General features: G+C 46.3%; 1 protein-coding gene across 1 annotated transcript; it reads right to left on the bottom strand.

Moving 5' to 3' along the window:
• Positions 1-3,591: 3,591 nt before the first annotated feature.
• Trim58 (tripartite motif containing 58) lies at positions 3,592-14,660 on the bottom strand. The gene is made up of 6 exons (XM_021211749.1): positions 14,167-14,660; positions 11,954-12,049; positions 8,934-9,164; positions 8,126-8,148; positions 7,934-8,034; positions 3,592-4,229 (listed from the first exon to the last, which is right to left on the bottom strand). The coding sequence occupies exons 1-6, from the start codon at positions 14,581-14,583 to the stop codon at positions 3,640-3,642; spliced, it is 1,458 nt and encodes a 485-aa protein (XP_021067408.1). The 5' UTR covers positions 14,584-14,660; the 3' UTR covers positions 3,592-3,639.
• Positions 14,661-25,482: the final 10,822 nt, after the last annotated feature.

Here is a 25,482-nt window from a genome sequence, read left to right as displayed (position 1 = left end):
CAAGACATTTCTAGTTACATCATTTAATTCTCTTTCCAGGTGCTTAATCATTTACTCATTCAACAAATAAGCATTCAGCCATAACCACAGACAGCCAGTGTTTGAGATCCTGGAATGTACTTAGGAATATCCTGTTAATAAATATCCTGTTCTTCTTTATGATGCTAACATGGCACCATGAACAGACAAATAAGTTAGTAATTAAGTAAGAGTTCAGTAAGGTGTACTAGGAACTGATATATATATATATATATATATATATACACACACATAGGTTAAGTGGACCTCTATAAGCTTGGTGACAGAGACTGGGAAAGTGTGCTCTGGGGGTGTGGAGAGAAGGTGTGTCCAGTGAGAAGCCTTCAGTGGGTCTATCAAAGAGAATGAAACAGATGAAGAAGCACTGGGAAAAAGGAACTGTAAGCATACATCACAGCTGGGGAGCAGCCCTGTGGTGGAAAGAACTTGCTTTAATACAGCTCTACCATGCAGGCAAGGTAGCTGGAGCGGACTGAAAATGAGGGTGTGTGTGACAGAAATGGAGGAGGGATTGGACTCAGGTCTTTGAGGACCCAGTGCTCAGCATGAAGGGTGAAGGTTACACTGGACTCTAAACCTAGTGAGGGTCAGTCCAGCAGCTCCACTGTCTGACACCTGAGTAGGTGTGTTGAAGATGAATGTGGGTGGAGCAGACCCAGCTGGGATACTGTAGAGAAATGAGTGCAGTGATGCAGAAGAAGTGGGAGCAGGGTGGGGAGGGCTGAAAGTGCAGGCTGCTACTGCAACAGCTAGTAGCCAAGATGGCTGGACTCTGTAGCCCTTTGAAAGCCAAGCCACTGTGTCACTGCTGAGGGACTAGAGGTGGACGGAGAATCAGGACCACAGCAAAGGAGTTTCTTGGGCTGAGAGACAGAAGGGAAGACACTGACAAGCACTAGATACAGAAACTCTTTTCCCCTGTTTTTAATTAGAGAAAGATTTACTGTGGTAGGGTCAGGGGCTAAATTTTAGGCTAGATTTTAAATGCCTATGGAGTTCAAGACAACATTTACATATGAAAAGGTATTGTATTGAAAGGCTAGGGGAGGTGGGGAAATAGGTATCTATCTTGAAGGCTTTGCAAGCAATGAGCTACAATTCCAGAGAACATATTGTGGATTGGAAAAGCAAGGAGAAGGATTTAAACAAGAGACATGAGATTTGAATTCCTAGAATACAGAGGATGGTGTCTTTAATAACTCATATTGGGTTGGTGACTGACATCTTGCTAGGTGACATGGTAAGATGGCAAGACTCAGGGATGCCTTTGAGATGGAAATGAGGGTCTCCATGACAGGAAGAGTGGTCCCGGGATTCAAGTGTTTCTGTGGTTTCCCTCCCAGAAAAATGCTTCCCTGTCCCTGTGAGTGGTTGGAGAGTCCATGAGAGATGTCACCTCAGGTCAGTCATTGGTCCACTGGGGAGGAAGCTCTGGGATGGATTCAAGATGTTTGCTCCACCAAGATCATGAATAAAGATGGCTTGTGTGGTCTGTGAACCACCCATGGAGTCATGTAAAGACCTGTCATTTCCTATCTGTAAATGAGAGACAGAGCAGAGAAGTATATTTTTATAACCAATTAAAAAATATCTAGAAAGAAAGCTGTGCCAATATCAATGCAAAAGGAAAAAAAAGTGAACTATAAGGCAGAGCTGGAGAAGAAGATGAAATTTCTCGTAAAATATCAAGATATAGATAACCAAAATTGCCAATAATTCCTATAGAGTTGGCATTTCAGAACTTTGTGTTGTAACATTTGTGTAACACTTATTTAGCAGACGCAGATACAGAGAGGTGACAGGAGGTGGCCTTCAGTGACCATTAAGAGTTTCATTTAAAAAAAAAAACACAGAACACTTTACTGTAAAATAAATCAAATATCATTTTTCATTTCAACACCATCTTTACATAGTATTTAAATAAGAGCTAAGTTCTGGCCACTCATCAGTGATAACCTCAAACGTCTCCATTATACTACAAGGATTCCTGCATAGGATCCACATCCAGAAGCTGAGCCTGGGTGATTTGATTGAGGCCTTAACAGCCAGTATCCTGTGCAGAGGCAGAAAGCAAACTCATGTTGTTCCCGTGCCAAGGAGATTTATCACTGTGAGTGAATAGAATATAAATGGAAAGTATGTTTTCAAGCCAGTTATTTAGCCACTAAATCCTGGGAAAAAGTTTAAAATTAAAATAATGAGAAATTTTAGGTGTTGAGGACTAAATTCAGGATGTTGAATAAGATAACCAAATGCTTTTACAACTAAGCTATTCTCTGATTTCATACTTTGTGTCTTTGTTTCTTTCTTTTTGTCTTTTGTTTTGTTTTTGTTTTTTATTTTGTTTTGTTTTTCTTTTTGAGGTAGGATGTTGCTGTGGAGCCCACACAGCCTCAAAGTCCTGCCTCTGTCTCCCTGATGCTAGGATGACTGGCAGGCACCACCACTAATGTCAGAGCACAGGCTTCCTCTAAAAAATTAACCCAGGGCTGGAGAGATCGCTCAGTAGTGAGGAGCACTGGCTGCTCCCATGGAGGACCAGGGTGTGGTTCCCAGCACCCACATGGTGGCTTGCCACTCACTGTTCATAACTCCAGCTCAAGGGGAGCTGATACCCTCATCTGACCTCCTGGGACACTGCACACACATAGTGCACAAACATGCACACTTAGACACATAAATCTTGTTTAAAATAAGCAACGACTCCAAAGACAGAGGAGATCTAGGAATCAGTGATACTGGATTTAGAGTAATGGATTTCAAAAATCATTGAGGGCTGGTCCAGAATAAAGGGGATTGGGGCTGCAGAGATGGCTCAGTGATTAAAACTGCTTTCTATTCTGTTCCCAGCACTCCTATGGGGCAGCTCACAGATACCTGTAATTCCAGCTCCAGGGGAGCTGACACTCTCTTCTGGCCTCTGCAGGCATTTGCATTGACATAGCAGGATAGGAAGTCATTGAACATGGTGCTAGGAAATACCAGCATACATTCAGAATGATTCCGATTATATTAAACTAGAAGGACTGTGAGACTAAGTAGGAAGAGACAACACAAAGCAATGAGAGAGAGAGAGAGAGAGAGAGAGAGAGAGAGAGAGAGAGAGAGAGAGAGAGAGAGAGAGAGAGACGGAATTCACTAGAAAAAGGTTATTTTGAACCAACCTTATTTCTAAGCTAAGCTTTGTGGCTCACACCTGCACCCAGGACACTGAATTATTGGGGGTTATTGGGATAACCTTGGCTACAAAGGGAGCCTGTGTCAGAAACAAGTAGAATTAATAATCCCAAATCTCCCTGTATGGAGGGTTGAGGGTGCAAGAATAGCATTTAATTCTAGCTTTTCACTGTTAAGATGCACCAAGGAAAAATGAAGCCTCAGGCAGCAGTGTTTGATGAGCCTGCTGCCTTTCCTGAGTCATCCACTCTACGAATTTCCTCAGAATGTGAACCACCCTAGATCCACTCATAAGTCCCAATGGGAGAATCTCTACTGTGCAGGCCTACAGAGCAGGCATTGGTGTGGTTTGGGGAAGCAGGGCACAGCCATGCCTCCCACTCCATCCAGGACTTCCCTGAAGACCAGCACTTCTAGATGGGTTTAGTATTCCTCACTTCTGGCAGCAGCAGCACGATCAAAGATACCCCTGGGCGTCCAATTTCCAGGCCCTGCTTCTGTCATGGGAGGCAAAATAAGAGGTGTTGTATCACAGACGAAGAAGTAGGGCCTGAGAACACCAGAGAGAAGATGGTTGAATGTGTAGATATAAGACCCATTTGTGACATTGTAGAAGGAGATTTCACCAGCTTCGTAGTCCAAAAAGATCCCGATGCGGCGAGGTCGCTCATCTTGGAGCACAGGTACCGAGGGAGAGGACAGGACCATGTACTCATTCCCCCTCAGCAGCCACATGGCCCAGACGCCGTTCTCTGGGGACGGTGTGGTCTCCCCTTTTCTCAGCACTGAGTCTCGGCAGACCCCTAGCCCCCACTCTGCTCTTTCGCCCACGATGACTTCCCAGTAATGCCTCCCGGAGGAGAAGCCCTGCAGGCCCAGGATGCAAGGCCAGGTGTCAAAGCGCTCAGGGTTGCTGGGAACATCCCTCCAGACCTCCGCATCCTGCACACTTCGCAGGTCCGCAGTTAAGAGCAAGCTTGGGTGAGCAGTGGCTGGATCCAGCTTCACGTCCACTGTGGAAAGAATTTTGCAGAGCACAATAATAACCAAAAATGCATACTGAAACCTTACCTCTCCTCCCTCCCTCCCTTTTTCCCTCTCTTCCTTCTTCTCTCCTCCCTTCTTTCTTTCCTCCCTTCCTTCCTTCTACTGCTGTGCTGAGGATGGACCCTAGGGCCTGTGGTGCATCCCTGAGCTTAAGTTCCAGCCTTTGAAATCTTAAGCATCACTAAGAACTCTCTTGGTTTCCCATTCCTCTCATCCAGAAAAGCTGAGCCTGGCAAACGCCTTGATTTGGGGCTCTCGGAATGCTGCAGTACACAATGGGACTTCCATGGCCTCCAAATGCCACAGTTAAACCCCGTTGCTTTGTGTATGAAGAAAAACCATAAACGAAAAGGAAAACATCAGAACGTGTGCGGCCTCTAGACAGCTAATCCCACAGAGGTTCCGGGAAGGAGTAGACAGGGTTGGGGGTATATAGGAGTGGGGGTGCAGCAGAAGCTGAACCTCTTCTCTTTGCTTCCTACTCACCTCTTCTGTCTGCCTATCCCCCTGTATCCTCTGTCACACCTTCACAATAAATGGACAGGTAGTGTTCTCCTGTGTTCTGTAAGCAGGTCTAGCAAATTAATTGTATTAATTGACCCTGAGGAGAGGAATCCTAAGAAACTCTACTGACAGCTGGTCAATCAGAAGTAGAGGCCAGGGCCAGTCAACTGCGCTGCTTCTTGCCAGCTTTTTAAAGATGAGTTAACACCGATACTCCTCAAACAGTTCTATAAAACCAAAGAGACAGGATGCTACCAAACTCATCCTGTGGAGCCAAGATCGCCCTGATGCCAAACCGAGAGAAAGGCGCAACAGAAAACTACAAACTTCCATGACGAAAACAAATGCAGAAAATTTTAGTAAAACACTTCCAAGCCAAAGTCATGAACACATTAAAAATATTCCATCATTAAGTTGGTTTCATTCTAGCTATGAAAAGGTGGTTCAAGCAACACAAATCAACATATGCAACCCAGCTGTGCTGGCTCGACTTAGGTCAACTGGAAACAACTGGAATTATCCGGAAAGAGGGAATTTCGATTGAGAAATGCCTCCCTAAGATCTGGCTGTAAGGCATTTTCTTATATTTTTGGTTGTGAGCCTAGTCTTTAGTGACTGAGCCATCTTTCCTGCCCAGGCATTTTCTTAATTAGTGATTGATGGGGAGAGAGCCCAGTCCGTCATGGATGGGGCTGAACTGGAGATCCTGGGTTCTATAAGAATGCAGGCTGAGCAAGCCATGTGAAGCAAGCCAATAAGCAACACTCCTCTATGGCCTCTGCATCAGCTCCTGCCTCCAGGATCAGCTCCTGCCTCCAGGTTCCTGCCCTGCTTCAGTTCCTGTCCTGACATCCTTTGCTGGCGACTGTGATGTGGAAGCATAAGCTGAATAACTGCCCCACCCCCAGCTTACTTTTGGTCATGATGTTTCATCACAGCAACAGTAACCCTAACTAAGACAATAAACACATAAACCAAGACACATAAACAGGCCTAAGGATAGAAATCACATGATCATCTCAATGGATACAGAAAAGACCTTTAGGGATGTTAGGAATAGAAAAGATATACCTCAACATAATGAAGGTTTTAAGGTAAACATAGCATTTTTTAAGTTAAGGATGCGACAAGATTATACACAGTGCATATTCATTGTGTAGTACTTGAAGTCTTAACCAGAGTAAGATTTTAAAAAAGTTAGAAAACAAATTTGAGGGAAAAAATATTCCTACTTACATATGGTATAATCATATACTTTAAAGGACTTCACTGGGAAACTTTAGATCTTATCAATGCTTTCAGCAAAGCAGTGGGATACACAACTCACATACAAACATCACTATCTTTTCTGTCTACAAATTGGTCTGGATAAGGATGAAAAATGCTATTTATGATAGCTCCTAAAAAGCCAAAATAAGACAAAAAATAACAGTAAAAGTTCTCCCTAAAATTCTGGAAAGGAACCTATCCAAGGAATTGGAGAGTTTCTACAAAGAAAACTTTGAAGCTCAGAGGGAGAAACTGATGGTGCCTGCCCTGTCCACAGACTGGCAGAATCATGATGAAAATGGTAAGGTTACTTAAAACAGCCTACAGATTACAGTGATCCCAATCAAAATTGCAGTGGAAATCTTAGAAATAGGAAAAACAACCCTAAAATTCACATGAAAGCATACAGGACAGAGAACTCAAAGCAATCCTGAAGAGAAAGAGCAAGGCCGAAGTCATCTCAAACTATGCCACAGAGCCATAGTGACACAGCTGGTGTGCTGTTACTACAAAACCAGACACGTGGAACAGTGGAATACAAGAGAGGGCCCAGCCACAAACTCACACAGCTACATCCAAAGGAGTCCCAGCGGAAAGACCAGAGTCCTGCACTGGGGAACACAGTCTCTTCAGCAAAGGGCACTGGGGAAACTGGATATCCACCTGCAGGAGAACGCAGCTACATCTTTACCTTTCACCTGACACACAAATCAACTCAGTATAAATAAGACCTGAGCTGAAGACCTGGAGCTCTGAAGCTGGTGGTGGGAAATATCTATCCTTCATGCAGATAAAGGTATGGAAGCAAAAGGGGGGGTATTTGAATGAGGGACAAAGACCAAGAGGAGAGATGGGGCTGAGAATGAGCAAAGTACAATGTCACATGTACATGAACATGTCATAAAGAACCCATTTCTGGCCATGAGAATGTGGCTCTAGGGTTTGGTTCCCAACACCCACATAGTGGCTAATAACCATCTGTAACTCCAGTTTCAGAAGAGCCGATGAGCTCTTCTGGCCCTAGAAGGCACTGTACATACATAGCGAGGCAAAACACACTCACGCATAAAATAAAAATAAAGAAAAAATTTTAAAAAGAAATTCATTACTTTTCATGCTTACCAAAAAAAAAAATTTTTTTTTAAATGGAGCTCCCCCCTGCCCCCTGCAGCAACACACCCCACAGCCTGCTTCTTCCTGGCATGGGGGAAGAGTGTCAGTCCTGTAGGGTGGTCTATCAGCCTGATTCCATCTCTGGGCTGATCTTGTCAGAAAGTGAGCTGAGTCAGGTTCCCAGCCTGAGAACCCACGGGGGCATCGGTCAGCTGTTGCGGGAAAGACTTTAACACATTTTGATAACCAAAGGCACTGGAGTCATTGAGAGAACAGGGGAAGAAAAAAAGGTAGTTTTTTGTTTTATTTGCCCTTTTCCTGGATGACACACCGAGGCAGAGGTCAAGCTCTGGGTCCCACAGTCTACTCATGACAGCGTGCTCTCAGGTAAGCCTCTGCTGACTTCTGTCTCTAGGATCTAGGGCTCTGTCTGTAACTACTGCCTGACGTCCGCAGTCAGCTGCACTCACAGCCTGGTCCAGGGATCCGGGCTCTGTCTACAAAGGCAGCCCTGCTGTGGGTAGGAATAGGACTGAAGCCGCCGAGCTAGAGGAAGAGGCTAGTCTTACAGCTGAGTCTGCGCATGTGCACACCCTGGTCTTAGCTTATCTCTTAAACACATTGTGAGACTTACGGGCAACATGGAGAGGAATTGAGAGTTTATCTTTCTCCAGTTCTAGTTTCCTATGACCTAGTCTTGTCTCCCATTCTTTTTGTAAAGTGGACCTCCCCGCCTCCAGCCCCTGCCCCCGCCCCCACCCCCGCAGACTGCCTGGTGGCCTACCTTGGAACTTCCTCAGCATCTCCCTCATCCCAGGGATGCCGCACACTGTCTTCAGCTCCATAGGGACAGCCTCTGGTTCCAGCCTTGTGACAGCCTCGCTTCTGGAAATATGTAGAGCCCACAGGTGTTAGTCTCCAGGGGCCTCCCTCCCCTGTAGCAGCCACTGCACACTGATTTAGAAATGAAACTTACCGTGTCAAGACTCCTCTCGCTCCCTAGAAAGGAAAGGCATACTGGGATGAGTCTGATCTCAAGCCAGACACACAGTAATGATGGCATTAGAAATATCTGACAGTTGCTAACATCTAAGATTAAACTTCAGGGGACAATGAGCTTTAATGTAAATGCACAATCAATCAGTCACAGAACAGAAGCGAGCTGCAAGCAGTTTTTGTCCATTCCCTCTAAATCCATCATTGCAGCTACTTCCTGAATTGGTAATTCTGTCAATTGGCTGTTTTGATAGAGTTGGAAAGGGGCATCGAATATGTGAAGGATTTGAGGTAAATACACACACTCTCTCTCGTTCTCTCTCTCTCTCTCTCTCTCTCTCTCTCTCTCTCTCTCTCTCTCTCTCACACACACACACACACACACACACACACATTACCCTTAATGCCTTTGTAAGAGAACACTAAATGCCTTTGAACCATCACACCAAAGCTGATCATTTGATCTACACCAATAAAAGAAGCCAGCATTAATACCAGGCAGTGTTTTCTCATTTAAAAGATATGTGAACGAGTCACCTGTAATCTAAAGATAGTCAACAGAATACTTCTTGTAAACATTTGTTTAATGTGATGTGTGTCATTTAAGTTTTTGTGTTAGTGTGAGCTATGTGGCTCTCTAGGGTCCCCTCTGATTGCATGCCTTCTGCACCTGTTTCTACACTCTTACTAAGAGTGGGTGTGCCTAGGTGTTGGCATCTGAGCGACAAGATCCCACCTCTGTCCCTTAGCTTCACACCTGCCCCCCCCCCGCCCCCAGCTTGCCTCACCTCCAGCAGCCCTGGAGCTGGCCGCTGGCTTCTCTCCTCCAACTCCTCAGCCAGTTCCTTCAGGGCCTTGTTCTGTTGGGCCAGCCTGTTCCTACTGTCACGCAGTCTCTGCAGGGTTGCTCGCTCCTCCTCTTCCAGCCGCCTCAGCTGCAGCTGCTCCTCCTGGGCCAGAAACCCTCGGTGTTTCTCAAACTCCAGCCTGAAACGTTGTCTCTGCATCTCCACTTTCTCCTGTGGGGACACAGCCGGCAGGGTCGTGGAGATGGTGTGAGGTGCAGTTGGGGCCTCCTGTTCACACGTGTGGAGCAGTGGAGTTGGGGAGACATGCCCAGAGTCCTCTCTGCTTTTCCACTCATGAACTGACTGGTGGCTGTGTGCTAACAGCACACAGAAGCCAGAGAGCATTTATATGAGGGGAAGTCAGTAGTTTGAAAAAGGATGTTGGACCCAGGATCCCAATTTGACATAGATCTGAAGCACTTCTAGATACAAGAGCTAGTCCTAAAATCAAAATAGGAGAGAAGTATAGCAAGGGGAGGTCAGTAACCATCTGTCCGTCTGTGGACAGTGTCCAGCATAAGGTCACTACACAATTCTAGTTACTATTTATTCTACTAGGACTTGTGACTATCTACTAGAAACAACAGAGAGATTAAAGAAACCTGAATTTGTAATGGGAAAGTTTGAGATTGAGAACAGATTTTTTTTTTGAATGCTCCTGTGTAGTGTAGAGAGAGAGAGTGTGTGTGTGTGTGTGTGGTGTGTATGTGTGTGTGTGTGTGTGTGTGTGTGTGTGTGTGTGTGTTCACCTGTGAGTGCATATGTAGAGGACAGCCAGAGATTCACTGTAGGTGTCTTCCTCTATTACTCTCTACCTAATGACAGGGTTTCTCCTCAGACCTGGTGCTCACTGTTTAAGCTAGCCAGCAATCCCTAGGAACCTGCCTGTCTTTGCACCTCCAACCCCAGCACCGAGGTTTCAGACATGCACTGCCACACCAAGCTTCTGATGTGAATGCTGGAGATCCGAATTCAAGTCCTCATGGTTGCAGGACGAGCACTTTACCCACTGAGCTGCCTCCCCAGCCCTGGACGTTCTTTAGCACATGGTAATAATGGTACTTAGCATTTTCTGCAGGAAGAGCTAAGTGTCTCCTGGGCACTGGCTTGCCCTTAGCTTCACATCGTTGTCCTGGTCTTCACCTAAAGATCTCACATCTACAACTCCTGAAGAGAACCAAGGAATAGATTTTGCTGCGGACTTGATTCTCATGAAAGTTGTTAGGAAACCAGTTGTAAACTGAGTGTAAGAGGCAAATTGTCCCCCAGAGCGTCTACCCCCTGGTTCTAATGTTTATAATTTCTTGGTTTCACTGAAGGACAGGATGCCATTTTCCCCTTAGAACCAGCTGGAGTTACAGTCCCTTAAGATAACACCTTCCTCCAATTTTTCACCCCTCCTCCTGTCACCATCTTCTAAATCACTCCATTCATACGGTCATGGACACCTTCTAGAATTTCGTGCTCTTATTTCTAAAAGGTGAGGCTCCTTTTTCATATATGTAACAGTCAGTCCACACTGTGGGAGGCTCCATGACTACGGTTGAGCCAGACTGGGGGTGTAGTTGTAGGGTTACAGTGGGTCCAGGGGGCCGAAGGGTGATGGTGAGGAGAGGCTTCCGCAATCCATCCATCCTCGATTCTTCCTTCTGCGTGTGAAAGTTACAAGTGCGGAGACAGGAAGATAATGATGGTATTTGTCAAACCTCTCTTTTTGCCTGTGCCTCCTGTGGTCACGTTACTGACTGTAAACTGTGCAGGAGCTCTTGTCTTCAAACAGGAATCCTGGTGTCACACCTATGTTAGCTAGCCACTAGAGGGTCGAGATGTGAGGACCCAGGTCTTGCTCCCAATCTCTGCCTGATTGCCTGGGTCCACGGGTAGGCCAAGACCAGGAGCAAGTGACTTGGGGTATAAGCCTGGAGATCACTAATTTGAGAACCAATGTTTAACTTCACTCAGATTGGACACTGAGGGCGGAATGGAGTAAGAGTTATCCCAGAAGAAAAATGTAGAGGAAAAACAAACAAGCAAGCAAGCAAATAAACAAAAACCCAGTTCCTATGGGGTGGGGAAAACCATCTGTATATAAAGGACTTTCAACAAAAACAAGAAAGGAAGAGTCAGAAAAATATAGAAAAGGTTATTTGTAGAAGGAGGAAAATAAGAATCTATCTTGGGATATATCTCGGATGTCATACAACACGTTGCATCTATAATATGCCCATGGTTTCTAAGTTGCACAGTCTGACACCACTGAGAGTCTGATCAGATGGCTCTCTGTCACAGGTGCGGGTAGAATCTTGAACACTGTATTGGGTGTGTCCAGCCCACAGCCCATGGACCAGCTGCTAGTGTGCTAGGGCATCTGTGAGTGCCACCCAACACATTTGTAGATGACAGTGTTACATCTCAATGTCAAAGTGTGGGACACCCTCCTGCCACAGTGTTTGGTACCATTCCTGGCTCTGCCCAGTAGGTGGCAGCAGCGTGCTCCAAGTTAAGACTCATCCTGAGATAAGTCAGGTTAAGAAGCATCCTGTCTGCCGATATGCAAATGAGATGCAGAAGAAATAAACTGGGCTGGTGAGGTGTCAAAGAGGAGTGTGTGGGTGGACAACTGCAGACAGCTGGTTGTCCTTCTGTGTACAGGATGGTTGCTGTTCTCTGCACTGTTATACATGCCGCGTAGCACTGAGTTTTCATTCACCTTACAGCCTTGCTTGTGAATTGTGGGCTGAGGTGATTGGGTTCCACCAGTGAGTCTGGCCGTAATGTCCAGATAGCAAGACTACTTACTTATGTCAGGTCATATGATGAGGATTTTAAAGGGGGTGGGTTGGCCCAGGAAGGCACTATGACATTTTTCTGGAGGAAATAATGAGTTGGAACACAAGTGGGAGGGAGCTGACCTTACATCACTGGCCTGCAAGCTCCCTGAAGCCACAGTTCTGTCTCACCTTCCAGATGATGGTCTTCTTTCCCACGTTGGCCTCCTGGGTCAGAGCCTCCTCCATTTCCTTCTTCACAAGTTCCAAAGCTGCTCGGAGCATCCTCTGTTTGGGAAGACAAGACCATTGTAGCTGTGTTCTCTCAGGTCTTAGAGTTTGCTTAGATGTACAAAGATCAGTCAGGGAGTCACCAACTGACCTCTGGACTCACGAAAGTCAGCAGATACCTACCTCATCCCGTGCCCGACACCAAGATGTGCCTAAAGATTTGTCATTATGTCACTCTTTCCAATAATAAATCAAAATGTTAAAATGTGAGGTAAAAGGAGATGTTAAAATGTTAAAATATGGGCTGGTGAGATGGCTCAGTGGTTAAGAGCACTGACTGATTTTCTGGAGGTCATGAGTTCAAATTCCAGCAACCACATGGTGGCTCACAACCATCTGTAATGAGAAATTAAAAAAAAAAAAAAACAAACAAAAAAAAAAAACTATGGGCCGGAGCAAGCAGGACCCGGAGTGAGTGGGGGTCTGAGCAAGAAGGAGAAGGGAAGGGGGGGAAATAACAATATAGTACAAATAAGAAGTTGTAGTATAATGACAAATGGCCATATTTTATAAAATATGCCAATTTTGAAAACAGTGAATATATAAAAACTATGTTGCGGCAGAGAAAATGCTGTCTGCTATTGATAGACTGAAGGGTGATGAAATTTCTTATTTATCATTTAGTATACGGGTTTTAAAACATCTAGTGCGTGTGTGTGTGTGTGTGTGTGTGTGTGTGTGTGTGTATCTATCTACAAGAGTGCCAGAGACACATGGAGGATAGATACGATTTGCAGGAGCCAGTTATCTTTCCACCATGTGGGTTTGGGGATCAATCGCACAGATTGCCAGGCTGGCAGCGAGTGCCCTACCCGAGGAGTGGAGAGGCTGCTGCGGGAGCTGTCTCCCTTCTGCACCAGGACCCCCCGCGGGAGGCACGTGTGAGCACTTGACGGCAGAGAACACATGCACAAATATGCTTTGGAAAGAAAAATGTATGAACCCAGCCATAAAAGCTACTCAATAAACCCTGCACACGCATGGGTCATACTTGAAAGGCGGGCACTATAGGGCTGTGTAGAGGTGTAGAGTGTGCATATAAAGTGGCCTTGGAACTCAGGGTAGTGCCTGACAAGACTGGGTGGGATTTGCTTTGCTGTTGAAACTTTTGGCTCAGCGATGGAGTAAAGCCCCACCAGTCCAAAGAAACCATGAGCCACATCAAGGAGGTGACAAACAGCACAGCAGGGCCAGGGACAACAGTGACGGGGCAGATTCCGCTGGATCTGTGTGGTTAGGATAAGAGCTGTGCAGTTACCCTAGGCAGCTGCGGCTGATTGGCTCAGAGGTCTAGACGATGTTTATTAGGCATTCAATTGAGGGGGAAAAAAACGCCCTACAGAATATTTGTAGAAAACAATATCAGAAATATATCACTAGCCAAGATCTGGGTGACATTTTCAGAACTCATAATTTTTAAATCTGATTAGGAAATAACTGGTGCCCAAATTTTTACCAAGTTGAGGAAAGCATGCGGTAAAATCAAGAGAGAGGTTTCCAACGAGTTGAGGGAAACACCCTAATTTTTCATTTGAGAGAAAAAAAAATCAACCCAGCAAACGTCTTAAGAAAGTTAGAACTCCGTGCAACTCCGTGGTCAAGCTTGTCAAGGAAGGAAAACCACGCTGCTGTTCCCCGTGCTGGTTGTTCCGGAAGATGGAAACGTAAACGTTCTTAAAAAACGTGTCCAGCAACTTCGGAGGAAACTGAGTGAGCAAAGTAGCCTTCTGGTGTTGCCCAGATAACCCACACAGAGGCAGTAGGAAACCCCTCCTTAGAGAGCAGAGTCTGCTCAGCAGAGGGAGTTCCACGTGCTACACACCAGGGGCCCATTATGCTAGGAGGCTGGGTTTAGCTAGCACGTATATGCCCAACCCCGGGGTTCCCAGGGGCGAAAGCCACTCCAGTTTCGGTGAGTGTGAACCAGTAAGAACAGGGGGAGGGGGGAGGGGAGAGGGGTGGGGAAGACCAGAGAAGGAAGGAGCTTGGGAGTGAATAGTTACTAGTTATGTAGTAGCACCATTTGGCTGTCTGGAACATGTCCGGTCACATTCCAAGATCATCAGCCTCAGTGTTTTCCCAATTTCCACACGGGATCCTGAGCAGAGGCTCACCTGGTAGCGGCTGGCTGCCTCCTGCAGCGTCTCCGTGCGGTGGCTCCGGTGCTCAGGGCTGGTATCGCAGACCCAGCACAGCATCGTCTGATCCTCTTCACAGAAGCGGCTCAGGTCCTCACCGTGCCTCGCACACTGACGCGACCCCGCGTGTCCCGTGCCCAGCCCCAGCTGCCGCACGCTGTCCACCAGGCTGGCCAGCTGCCGGTTGGGTCTGAAGCTGGCGGGCCTGAAGGGACCCCTGCACTGGGGACAGGCATAGACGCCCTGAGCGCTGTCCGACTTCTCGCAGAACTCCGAGATGCACCGCAGACAGAAGCTGTGGCCGCAGTCCACGCTGATGGGCTCCTGCAGGAAGTCCAGGCACACGGAGCACCGCGCCTCCTCCTGCAGTCGCTCCCCGGGTGCCGTGGCCATGGCCTTAGCTTGTGGCAGCAGCTCCTATTACCCTAGCGGTCTGCATAGAAGGAAGGAAACCCAAAAGCAGGGGAGCAGGCCCTGAGGGTGTTATCGCCTGGGCTGGCCCGGATCCAGCAGCCAAAAAGAGCCACTCCTGGTGACAGCAACAAGTTCAATGACTGTCACCTCTTCAGAAACCCAGCAGCTCCTCTTCCGTTTTTTTTTTGTTTGTTTGTTTGTTTGTTTTTGTTTTTTTTTCTATTCCTCCCTTCCCTATCTTTATTTTGAGTCTAATATAATGCAGCTTTTACGCCACCCTAACTCACATTTAGAGGCTGTTGAAGCTTGCAACGTTTTGTAGTATGGGTGGAACCCAGCGCTTCACACAAGCCAAGCAAGTTCTACCACTGAGGAATACTCCCAGATCTCTTTTTACCTCTTATTTTGGGACGGGAGATTTACCAAATTTGCCTAGGCTGGCCTTAAATTCACCCCGTCAAGGTTGTCTTTGAACTCACTCTGTCACCTAGTCTGACTTGGAACACCCTATTCCTCCTGGCTCTGCATCCCAAATAGCTGGGAAGATAGGACTAGACCATCAAGGCCAACGAAGTTACCCTCCCCAGTATTATTTATTTATTTAAAGCCCATAAGATGGCTTAGTAGGCAAAGATGCTTGCCACTAAACCTGACCTGAATTTGACTCTCCAGACTCACATGGTTGAAAGAACTCTAACTGTCAAAAGTTGTCATCTGGTTTCCATGTTGGTGTGGCAGCACACACACACACACACACACACACACACACACAAAACCCACACAGGAAAAACCTCAAATGTAAGATTAACAAAAGTTCCCGGAATGTCCTGAAGCATGAGGACGTAGGGTTAGCTCTCGAGTCTATCCGCACATATTACACATGAAGTGGGCTGGGGGTGGTCGCCCTGCTAATAGAGCAAAGTCAGAAATCACACCTGCCCTCTTCTCCCACCGTTACTGAATGGTACCATAAACTTCTGCTGTAATCACTAAAAAAAAAATACCTTGGAAAAAAATACTCATTTTTTTCTCAATCTTTCTCCAAACTTGAGATTTTCTACTTTCAGAAATAAACTACCATACAGATGCGAGGGATGACGTGTGTGGTAATGTCAGGTGGGCAGCCCAGCATGGATGAGAATAGTATAATAGGTGCCCTCCTGCTCGAGGAGGCCAGAGAGGGCACAGGATCCCCTGGAGCTAGAGTTACAGATGCTTGTGAACCACCTGCCATGGGTGTCAGGAACGGGACCCAGGTCCTCTGCAGGAGCAGCAAGCCCTCTTTGACCACTGAGTCACTTGGTGATTATGTAGGAGTAAGTTGATTTCATAGAAGATGTGTTGTGACTTGGTCCTGTGAGGAGGCAGGACTGGAGTGAGTCTATCTGTTCAGGTGTTAATGTCTGTCACCTGAACACTCCGTGACTCTAATGAAGGTCAGTTTGTTTGGTGGCTGGCACATTCATTTATCTGTCATCAGTATATATGTGTGTCTTGGGAGTCTTGAGTCTCAGGGGCAGTCTTGGATACTAAAGTGGGAGGAGAGGCCTGGAGGTTGGACCTCATCTCTCCAGGAGCCTTGTGCTCAGCTGGTGAAAACCATCTCAGAATCAGGCAAACACGATGCCAAGTACTAACCAGGAGAAACACTCCTTCCTAGCCGCCATAGGACCATAGCACGGGACTCTAGTTTGCAGCCGCAGAGGATGAACCTCAAATGCCTCTGAGCTAACAGAAGAGGACAAGCTGGCAAAGATGAAGCGCCTGTTCCAAGCTGTGTGACCCCCAAAGTGTCCTGGGCAGAGGGGCTGGCTACATTCAGGTGGCTAAGAAGCCTCCAGAAAGGCTGGCCCTGACAAACAATAGCAGATAAACTTGCAAGGAGTGGTTGGGCGGATGACTCAGGACCTGGCAAGCTCTTCCGAGGTTCGCAGAGCTTTTACTATGAGGCAAATCTTGGCTTGGAGCTTTGATGGTGTGCAGGGTCAAAGTGTTCTCGAGGCCATCTGTCTCGGGGTTAAGTGGATAATTGAAACAGAGTCTTCAGAACTAAATGCAGAAAACACTAAAGATGGTGACATCAGAGGAGAAAGCAGGGCAGAAGGCTGAGAGGGAGCAAAGTAAACCTAGCTACAGAGTGGATCTTGCTGAGTGGCTGGGGGCAGATGGTGTCTGTGTCCCCTCACATACAAGGATGATGGTGTTAACATCTCTCTAAGGTTTCTCGGAGTATTAAACAGGTACCACACACTCAGTAGAGGTTTGCCACATAGTAACTGTATGCAACTGAAGAGAGATAAAAGAAATTGGAACACAAACGGAAGGATGAATCAGAATCTAGCTACGTTAGTCCTGAGGGGTTCCCCCAATCTTGTTTAGAGCTGCACACACACCCCGAAACTTTACAGAATGATAGGAGCCTATGGCCACTCAACAAATATGAGCAGAATAAAGAAGAAAGTGGACAAACAGAATCAACACAGGCTACCCCAGACAGCCTGCGCGGGATAATCCAAGGGTGGCCATCTACACTTTTCCACACACGGGTTATACAAATACCTTTGCTCTGTGTCTCCATCACTCGGACAGATGCTGTAGTGCGTATGTGATCAAACTAGGGACAGAAAGACATATCAAGCAAATGTCTGGACCCACAGCTCTCTGCCCTTGGGGCTCACCCGAAGCCAGACTTCTCTACCTAGGAGGCTAATGAGAAGTGTGGGGACAGCATGCTTTGGGGGCCGGGGGGGGGGGCATCGGGATGGGTGAGCTCACTGCTAGCTTTTCAGTTGCTGAACTTAAACTATTTGGCCTCCCAGACTTGTAGTCTAGGGTGAGAGCTGTAGCATTACTCTTTTAAAAACGAAATGTTATATTTAGTGTGTGTGTGTGTGTGTGTGTGTGTGTGTGTGTGTGTGTGTGAGAGAGAGAGAGAGAGAGAGAGAGAGATGGCACACTTATATGTAGGTCATAGGACAGCTGGTAAGAGGGCTCACTCCTTCCAGCATGTGTGTTTAGGGGATCAAACTCAGGTTGATAGGCTTGGCAGGGTAAAGTACCTTTACCCACTGAACCATCTGACTGGCCCCACTGTTCTTGAAATTACATGAGATTCTTTTATGGGACACACATCCAGGTCTGTGGTGAACAGAAATGAGAGGAGCAGTGTGTGGGAATACATCCCCGGCACATTCTAGCTTTCTAGGGGGAGGAGGGTCCTAACTGGGGTGTACACTTTCTCAGAATCTTTTCCTTCTGGTAGTGTGCTTGCTCCAGTGCAGCCCGCTGGGCCCGGATACCCTTCCCCTCCCACCCCCACCCCCAGCTCCACAAGCTTGCTCATGAGTTTAAGTCTTTTTCTAAGTTGCCTCTCTCTCTCCCCCTCCTCTCCACCTCTGTCTTGTCTTCTCTGTCCTTGTATTAGTTCTCTGACACCTGTACCCCAACTACCTTCGCTCCTCTGGGGCCTTGGTCTGGCTTCCACTGCTTCAGAAGGTCACTGTGTTCTCGCCAATGAGCGCCCAATGCTTCTTAGTCCCACCTTTGTGCCACTAGGGGGAGCCACAGCCCGGGGCTTAACAGCCCCGTGTTCGGTTCTGTTCTCTAGTTTTAGGTGTGCTCCTAAGCGACGGTACCCCATATTGTTCTCTTAATTTTAAAAATTGTGATAGATGTACATTACAAAGTTTAAAACCTCAAATGTACATTTAATAGTTCAGTATTTGAAACATAGAAGGCGTACAGTTTAAGATTGACATGTACAGTTCAGTGGCGCTGAAGGTATTGGTAATGGGCTGGTTTTCTCGAACCCTCTTTCCCTCTAGCCCACTGGAAGCTCCGTGCCCACTAGACAGTGAACTTCTCTACGCACCCCCATTCTTCCCGTGCTTATGATGACGCTAGCTTACTTTTGCACAAGGGGACTCAGGCGACAGTTGTCACTTGGTGCCCAAATTCTTTCGCTTTGCTCAGACCCTCAGCACTCATTCACAAAATGACTTGCTGGAGACTGTCCTTCCCATCCTGAGCCAACTAGTCCAAATAATGAGTCCTTCACTAAGCGCTATAAAACCTTTCTGCTTTATAGAAACCAGGAGAAGAAAGTCCCTCCATATAGCACATGCCTTCTCCTCCTGAGTGAGAGTGAAATCCGGAGAAACCTTGGAGTATGGCCGAAGATGGTTTGCCTGACAAGACTCAGCAATTCTCTGAGAAACAAGAAAAAATTCAGCCCCACGATACATCACAGAGTGTATATAATGCAGCTTTTTTCTTTTAGAAGTAAAAAATGCCTCTTTTTTAAAAAATTCATCTTTAATGAATATGGTGATAGAAAGTACCAGACCAAGGAGCTGTACCCCAAATCTCCCCAGTTCCGCGTGGAGGCAGCTCTCTACCCCAGTTCACCACTCTGATTTGGGGATAGTGTGTAGTTATTACTAGCACTGGACTCCATAGCTGGGCCAGAAACCTGGTATCTTAAGGTAACGTTCGCTTTTGTTGGCGAGGAGCATGTTTGAGACCACTATCGCAGCACCTGCAACTTCCAGAATTTTCCTCAGTACTCTTGGCGTTGAAGCTGAGGCAGACCAAGGTTCACACCCAATGCTCTGCGATCCCCTTCAGAGCCTCTGGTGAGTTAGACAAGCCTGTCTGCCTCCATCCTCTGACCTAAGCTGGGTCTGTTAGGAGGCTTGCTCCTGTGTATTGTGGATGGAGATGTGGATTCCAGGTACAAACAGCTGAGATGCTAACATTAACATCTCATTAACATATTAAAGGGAACTTGGCCTCCAGGTTCTCCCAGCATCCCTCAGTCCCTACTTGTTACAGGGTAGGGTTGGCATAGCTTGCCCTCTACCCTAAACTCATCAGCTCCAGTGTTGGGCTGGGCTGCCCTTCCCAATGTTTTTATTACCACCCTTTTGTACCTCTGGCCTCCTGGTTGCTGTGCCTGGGTTCCCTCTTTCCTTTCTCCATTCCCTTCCCTGTTTCCCCACATGGCCCAGCTCAGCCTGGTCGTATTTATTCTGGACTCTCCCAGATGTCCCTGCCTCTGATTATGTCTCCCCTTTATCTACAGTAAACTTTCAGTTTCCACGGTACCTAGGAGCAGTCGTGTTCTTTCCTTTCCTTTTTAATTCTTTTTTTTTTTTTTATTCAGATGCTAAACTATGCTCCTCCAGATCTGGCGCCACAGTCAGATAACCCCCTGGGGAGAGGAAAAGGAGGCACAGACCTTTGGGGAACACATGCGATTGTCTGCAGGGTCTAATTGTTCTGAAGTTCTCCGCTCCTCTATTGTGAATTCAACATGGGATATTCAAAAGTGAGACTTTCTAATTAGGCACCAAGTGGCTCATGAAGACAATAACAGATCACCTCTGATCCCATGATGTGACCGTCTGGAAAGGGGTAACTGTTGATCCCCAACATGGGACATTTTTTTTCTTCGATGGCTCTTTGTTTTAATTTAACAGTGGTTTGATTCATCCGCTTGACTTCAGAGAATGGAATGGATCTAAATCAATTGCAGCACTGGCGCCCAAATCTTCCCTTGGAGGACTAAGAAACACTAATAAGATCCCGGTGTTATCAATTGCTCTCCCAGGAAGATGCTGCCAGACGGTGTTCACACCAGCCCGTCCACACTACAGATACGCACCCACGATGCAGAGTGGGTCCTCACTGCATTCCTTATAGACAAAGCAAGGAGGCGATGCCTAAGGAGAGTTCTCCCAACAGCCACGATTTCTGACTCTAGGTTTCTCAGGCAGAGTCAGAATTAAGAACAGTGTTGGTATGGCTTCTGAGGCAGGTGGTGTTTGAGGGGAGAATCTGACTTTGAGAAAAACCTCCTCCTCTGTCCTCACACTGGCAAAGCTGTACTGAGATTTGGTCAACAGTGTGCATCCAATTAGCACAAATATGTAAACAAACAAACAAACAAACAAAATACTTCTTGTCTATGAGATCATAGAATTGCATTCTGGAAGACGCATGGCTGTCTTCATTATTGCTTGCATGGTGCTTAAGTACAGCAGACTTCTAAACAACCAAAAGCCTGCGCCTCAGGACCTCCTTCCCTTTAAACTGAAATGTATGTATCTGAGGTCTCCAACTGCTAATGACATTTATGAATGGGTGTATAACTCTGTGTGGTGATATGCAACTTTAATCCCAACAATTGGGAGTCAGAAGCAGGCAGATCTCTGGGGTTTTGAGGCCAGCCTGGTCGACACAGGAACTTCCAAGTCAGTCTGAGATACGTATTTAGACTGTCAAAAATGTAGTATAAATGTGCAGTGAGTTAGCAAATTAACTTTTGTAAACCCATTTAATTCAGTTCCTCTTTCCTTTCCTTTTTTGGGGTGGGGGGGTGGGGGGTGGGATGAGACAGGGTTTCTCTGTGTAACAGCCCTTGCTGTCCTGTCCTGGAACTTACTTTGTAGAGCAGGCTACCCTAAAACTCACCGAAATCTGTCTGCCTCTGCCTCCCTAGTGCTGGGGTTAAAGACTTGTGCTATTCCTGCTATCTCCTCGTCCACCACCACCAGGCTTCAATTCCTCTCTCTAAGCAATCTGTTTATCTCTTTTCTGCCTCAGATGGAGTTCCTCTTCTTCCTTTCATTTTCATGTAGTTCTAAAGCCTTAGACCATCCTCCCTTTACCATAAACGAATGCTCTAGAAGCTTCCAGAGCATAGACTTAAGAAGTGAAATACCGCATCAGGAGAGACGTCGTGCCCCTAGCTTACCCCACGACAGTCTGAGCTACAGCAGTGTCTCCACTCTCAGTGTTTCCTGACTAGAGCAGACACGACTCTCCCATGTCTTGCATTTAGAGAGGGGAAGAAAAGTCACATTTACAAATGTGGCCTCCATATTCTGGATGGACCTATGGTCCTGTAGGGAGTTTGCATGTCTGTGAGAGAGTTAGCTTTCCAGTATTGTGATTAAAATGCCTGAGGTTATTAACTTATTAAGGAAATGTTTATTTTGGCTCTTGGTTTCAAAGACCACGCCCATTGGTCCTGTTGCTTTGAATACATGATGGGAAAACAGATTAGAGGAAACACAGGGCAGTAGAACAGTAATTACACATGATTAGATCAAGGTTTGATATTAAGTTACTAATACTGTCATGAGAACTTGTTGCGACCAGTCTTTAACGTACGTCTTTCTTTTGTGTGACCGTAAGATGTGGGGACCAGGATGACTTAATTCTCTGACTAACAGCTTATGGTATTTGTTTGGTTTTTTCTTTCATTGTAAATTAAACCTGCTCTCTCTCTCTCTCTCTCTCTCTCTCTCTTTCTCTGTGTGTGTGTGTGTGTGTGTGTGCTCGCGCGCACACGTGCAAGTGCGTGTGCATGCACGTGTGTATGTGTGTGTGTGTGTGTGTGTGTGTGTGTGTGTGCATGTGTTTCTGTGCACATACATGTGCTGTGGTAGCCAGGTGGACACCTTGTGGGAGTTAGTTCTCTCTTTCAATGACATGGGACACAGGGATTGAATTTAGGTCATTACTAAGTCCCTGCTGAGCCATCTCACCAGACTTCAGGGCTCCCCATCCCCACTCAAAACCATCTACTTTCTTCTAAGAGGTGAGGTGTTACCGTCTAATCTCTCCTTCTTGCCCCAGGAAAGATTGCCTGTGGCAACCTGTCTTGTCGGTGGCTCCTTGACACCGGTGGCTCCTTGACACCGTCTCTCCCTGTCACACCTCTGCCCAGGAGGCCTGATAGGTCCTGTTGTCTGGCTCTGGCTCAGGGCTGGACTTTGTAAACCCCAGGAACCTCCTGTCTCTGCTTCTCCAGCTGCTGTTGACCCAGTGCAGCTTGATTGGTCTGTCTCTGCAGCTGACAGGAGAAAGGAGTGCATGGCCGGCTTCACGGGCTTCTTTACATCCTTCTCTGCCAGGATACAGATCTTAGGCCTAGATGGTGTCAGACACGAGAAGCTCGCTCCACAGCGTGAACTATACACTCCATAACTGCATCTAGACCAGTCATAATAATACCCACAATGCCATGGCAGTAAACAATTACAAGATTTCAGCATGTTAGGGTTTTTTCTTAAAAAACAAAGCAAAACAAAACCAAACCCTAGGGTAAGTGTTAACTGTGAAAGTGGTCACAAAAGAACCAAGGTGGATGTTATATTATAATCCAGCTGACAACCTCATATGTGGAACACAGGTGCTTGGCTTTGGAGCACAGAACTATGGGTATTTCAAAGGATGTAGATTTGTCTACGTTTTACTTCCTCCTCTGAGTTTTATGAAGGCTATACACACAGATCAAGCTATTTTGAAAATACTCGTTTAATGAAGCACGAATCACTTAGAAAGGTGGTCCACGCCACCACTCTAATCAATAAGCAAGGCAGCCTATACCACCACAGGGTGCTGATGTACCTAATGTCTGAAAGAGCCCCAGGCATTCATAAGTGTCAAACACATTCTCATTGGTTGAATGAATGAATGAATGAATGAATGAATGAATGGTTTTAAATCTTCAGAAGTAGCGGGGATAGGGGCTTGTACCTGTCATCTCATCTCTAGGGAGGTAGGGGCAGGAAGACAAAGACTTCGGGGTCAGCCTGAGAACTTATCTCAGTAGAACCTCTTAATATTTTCTTTAAAATTAAAATGTATGCATTCATTTTAACTAGAAATATTAATAAACTAGCTCTTCTCAATGATACAGTTCTTCATCCAGTTGGTGTTTATTTCAAGCCCTGCTATATTACAGATGATGCAGGTGAGTTTGCGATCATCCCTGGGTGCTGGAGAGATGGCTCGGTGGTTAAGAACACTGACTGCTCTTCGCCAGGTCCTGAGTTCAATTCCCAGCAATCATATGGTGGCTCACAACCATCTGTAATGAGATCTGATGCCCTCTTCTGGTGTGTCTGAAGACAGCTACAGTGTACCCATATGCATGAAATAAATAATTAAAAAACAAGGTCATCCCTTTTCCAGTTCCCCTTCCAAAGCGTCCGTGAGTATCACCTTTAGGCCAGGTCTTCCTGCTGCATTACCTAGTTAAACTGAGCATTCACGGACATGATGATTTCCAGCACAGATCTGTCTAACTGATGAGCTAATTCATTTGTAGTTGTATAAATATTTAACCTTATTTGCAATTATAGTGGTACAGTGAGATACCACTCAACAGAATGCAAAAGTTACACTGCCTTCAGAAAGTTCATCACAACCGTATGACCACTGGGCTTAAATGAAACACCTTTTTGGTTGACAGAAGTCTTAGGTCAAAATTAGTGGGATCTACCCTAATTTCAAAATTTGAAAAAGTTGACTCCAAAGAGAATGAAAGCATGGCATCTCTCCCTCGAGCTTTGTCATTGAGGGCTCCTGGGCAGAGCTGGATCTTAGCAGGAGATTCTTATTGTTTACCCTCTTGATTGGGAAATTAGGCAAGACTGTCTTGGGAACAAGGGTCTCAGAAGGGCCATGTCTCCAGGAAACCTAGGTCTATTGAAAGGAGAAGTCTGGTTCCTTCAGCATCCAAGAGCAGCAGGAGATGGCAGATCCCAGACCTCAACATAGAAACCCGGCACTCATCCCAGCAAGGGGAAGCTTGGCCCTCAGGCCTCTGGGCTCTGCTCAGAGGGGAAGGTCTGTAGGAGCAGCGTGGGCATGGAGGTGAAATTGCCTCCTGGAGGTAACGTGGTATGTGTCTGCTCCGTGCACACACTACTATTATTGGGGGTGGGGAGGGGGCGTTGAATGTTAGATTTTAAAGTTACGCTGACTCCGGTGTGTTATTCCTCATCACCATGGCAGTTCTAGCCCAGACATGTGCTCTGTTTATATGAAAGAATAGATAGATCATTGTGCCTCAACTGACCAGAAAATTAAACCATAATAGCAGAAAAGTAACTCCAACAGAGGACTCAGGATGTCGAGAGGCCACTTATTTTACTATACGTTGGGCTGCAAGGAGCTGTGACATTCTTGATTGTGCTGACTTTGTATTAAGTGGAGTTACACCTAATTAAGCTGAGGTTACACTATTTGACCCAGGGCTTCAGAACACAGGCAGAAGCGTTTCTCTAGCTCAGTGTTAATAAAGTCCATTTGGAAGCAGTCACCTTTCAAGAGACCCGTATTTTAGGAGGTGATGAGCAGATTGTACCTGAAGCATGCTGTGCGCTGGTGTGTGTGTGTTGTGGTGGGACTTCAGTGAATAGGAACCCAAGCTGACCTTCCAGCAGCCTCAGTGCATCTGAGTGCGATGTCACTGTGGCCTCATTAGCCTGCAGACCATCCCTCCTTAACTCTAAATTATTCTTTTACAATGTGTTTGTTGTCCATTATAATGAGCCCATTAGTGACATCCTTACTGGAAAGCAAGAGGAAGCTGAGGTAAGAAAGGATCACTTGTTTAGAGATGACGCAGTTGATTCACCAAGAGAATTTGTAAGTATAGATACGACTCAACAGTTCTTCAGTCACATCCCCCTGCTTGAGAACCCTGCCACCCATGTGGATTGAAGGTCGTGGTTCATACACATGCAACACCAGGGAGACTCCTGTCAACAGATGCGAAGATTTAAAGATAGTAAAAAAAAAAAAAAAATGCAGGGCCACGTGAATGTGGTGTTTCCAGTGAGTGACCCAAACGTGTAAGGAGAAAGCAGGACCAACTAAGCATACGTCATACATCAGAGACGAAGAACCAATGTGGACAATTAGGAGAAGAGTTTGTTTTCATGCCCAGGGGTGATCAAGCTGATTGGTGCTGTTCTCTCTCTCTCTCTCTCTCTCTCTCTCTCTCTCTCTCTCTCTCTCTCTCTCTCTCTCTCTCTGTGAGTGTTTGGTGTGTGTAGGCTTCTATCCCTAGAACCACAT

The sequence above is a fragment of the Mus pahari genome, chromosome 14 (genome assembly GCF_900095145.1).
Source record: "Mus pahari chromosome 14, PAHARI_EIJ_v1.1, whole genome shotgun sequence".
NCBI lineage: Eukaryota > Metazoa > Chordata > Mammalia > Rodentia > Muridae > Mus > Mus pahari.
The sequence above is the reverse complement of the archived record's forward strand: the minus strand, read 5'-3'. Positions and strand labels throughout refer to the sequence as shown.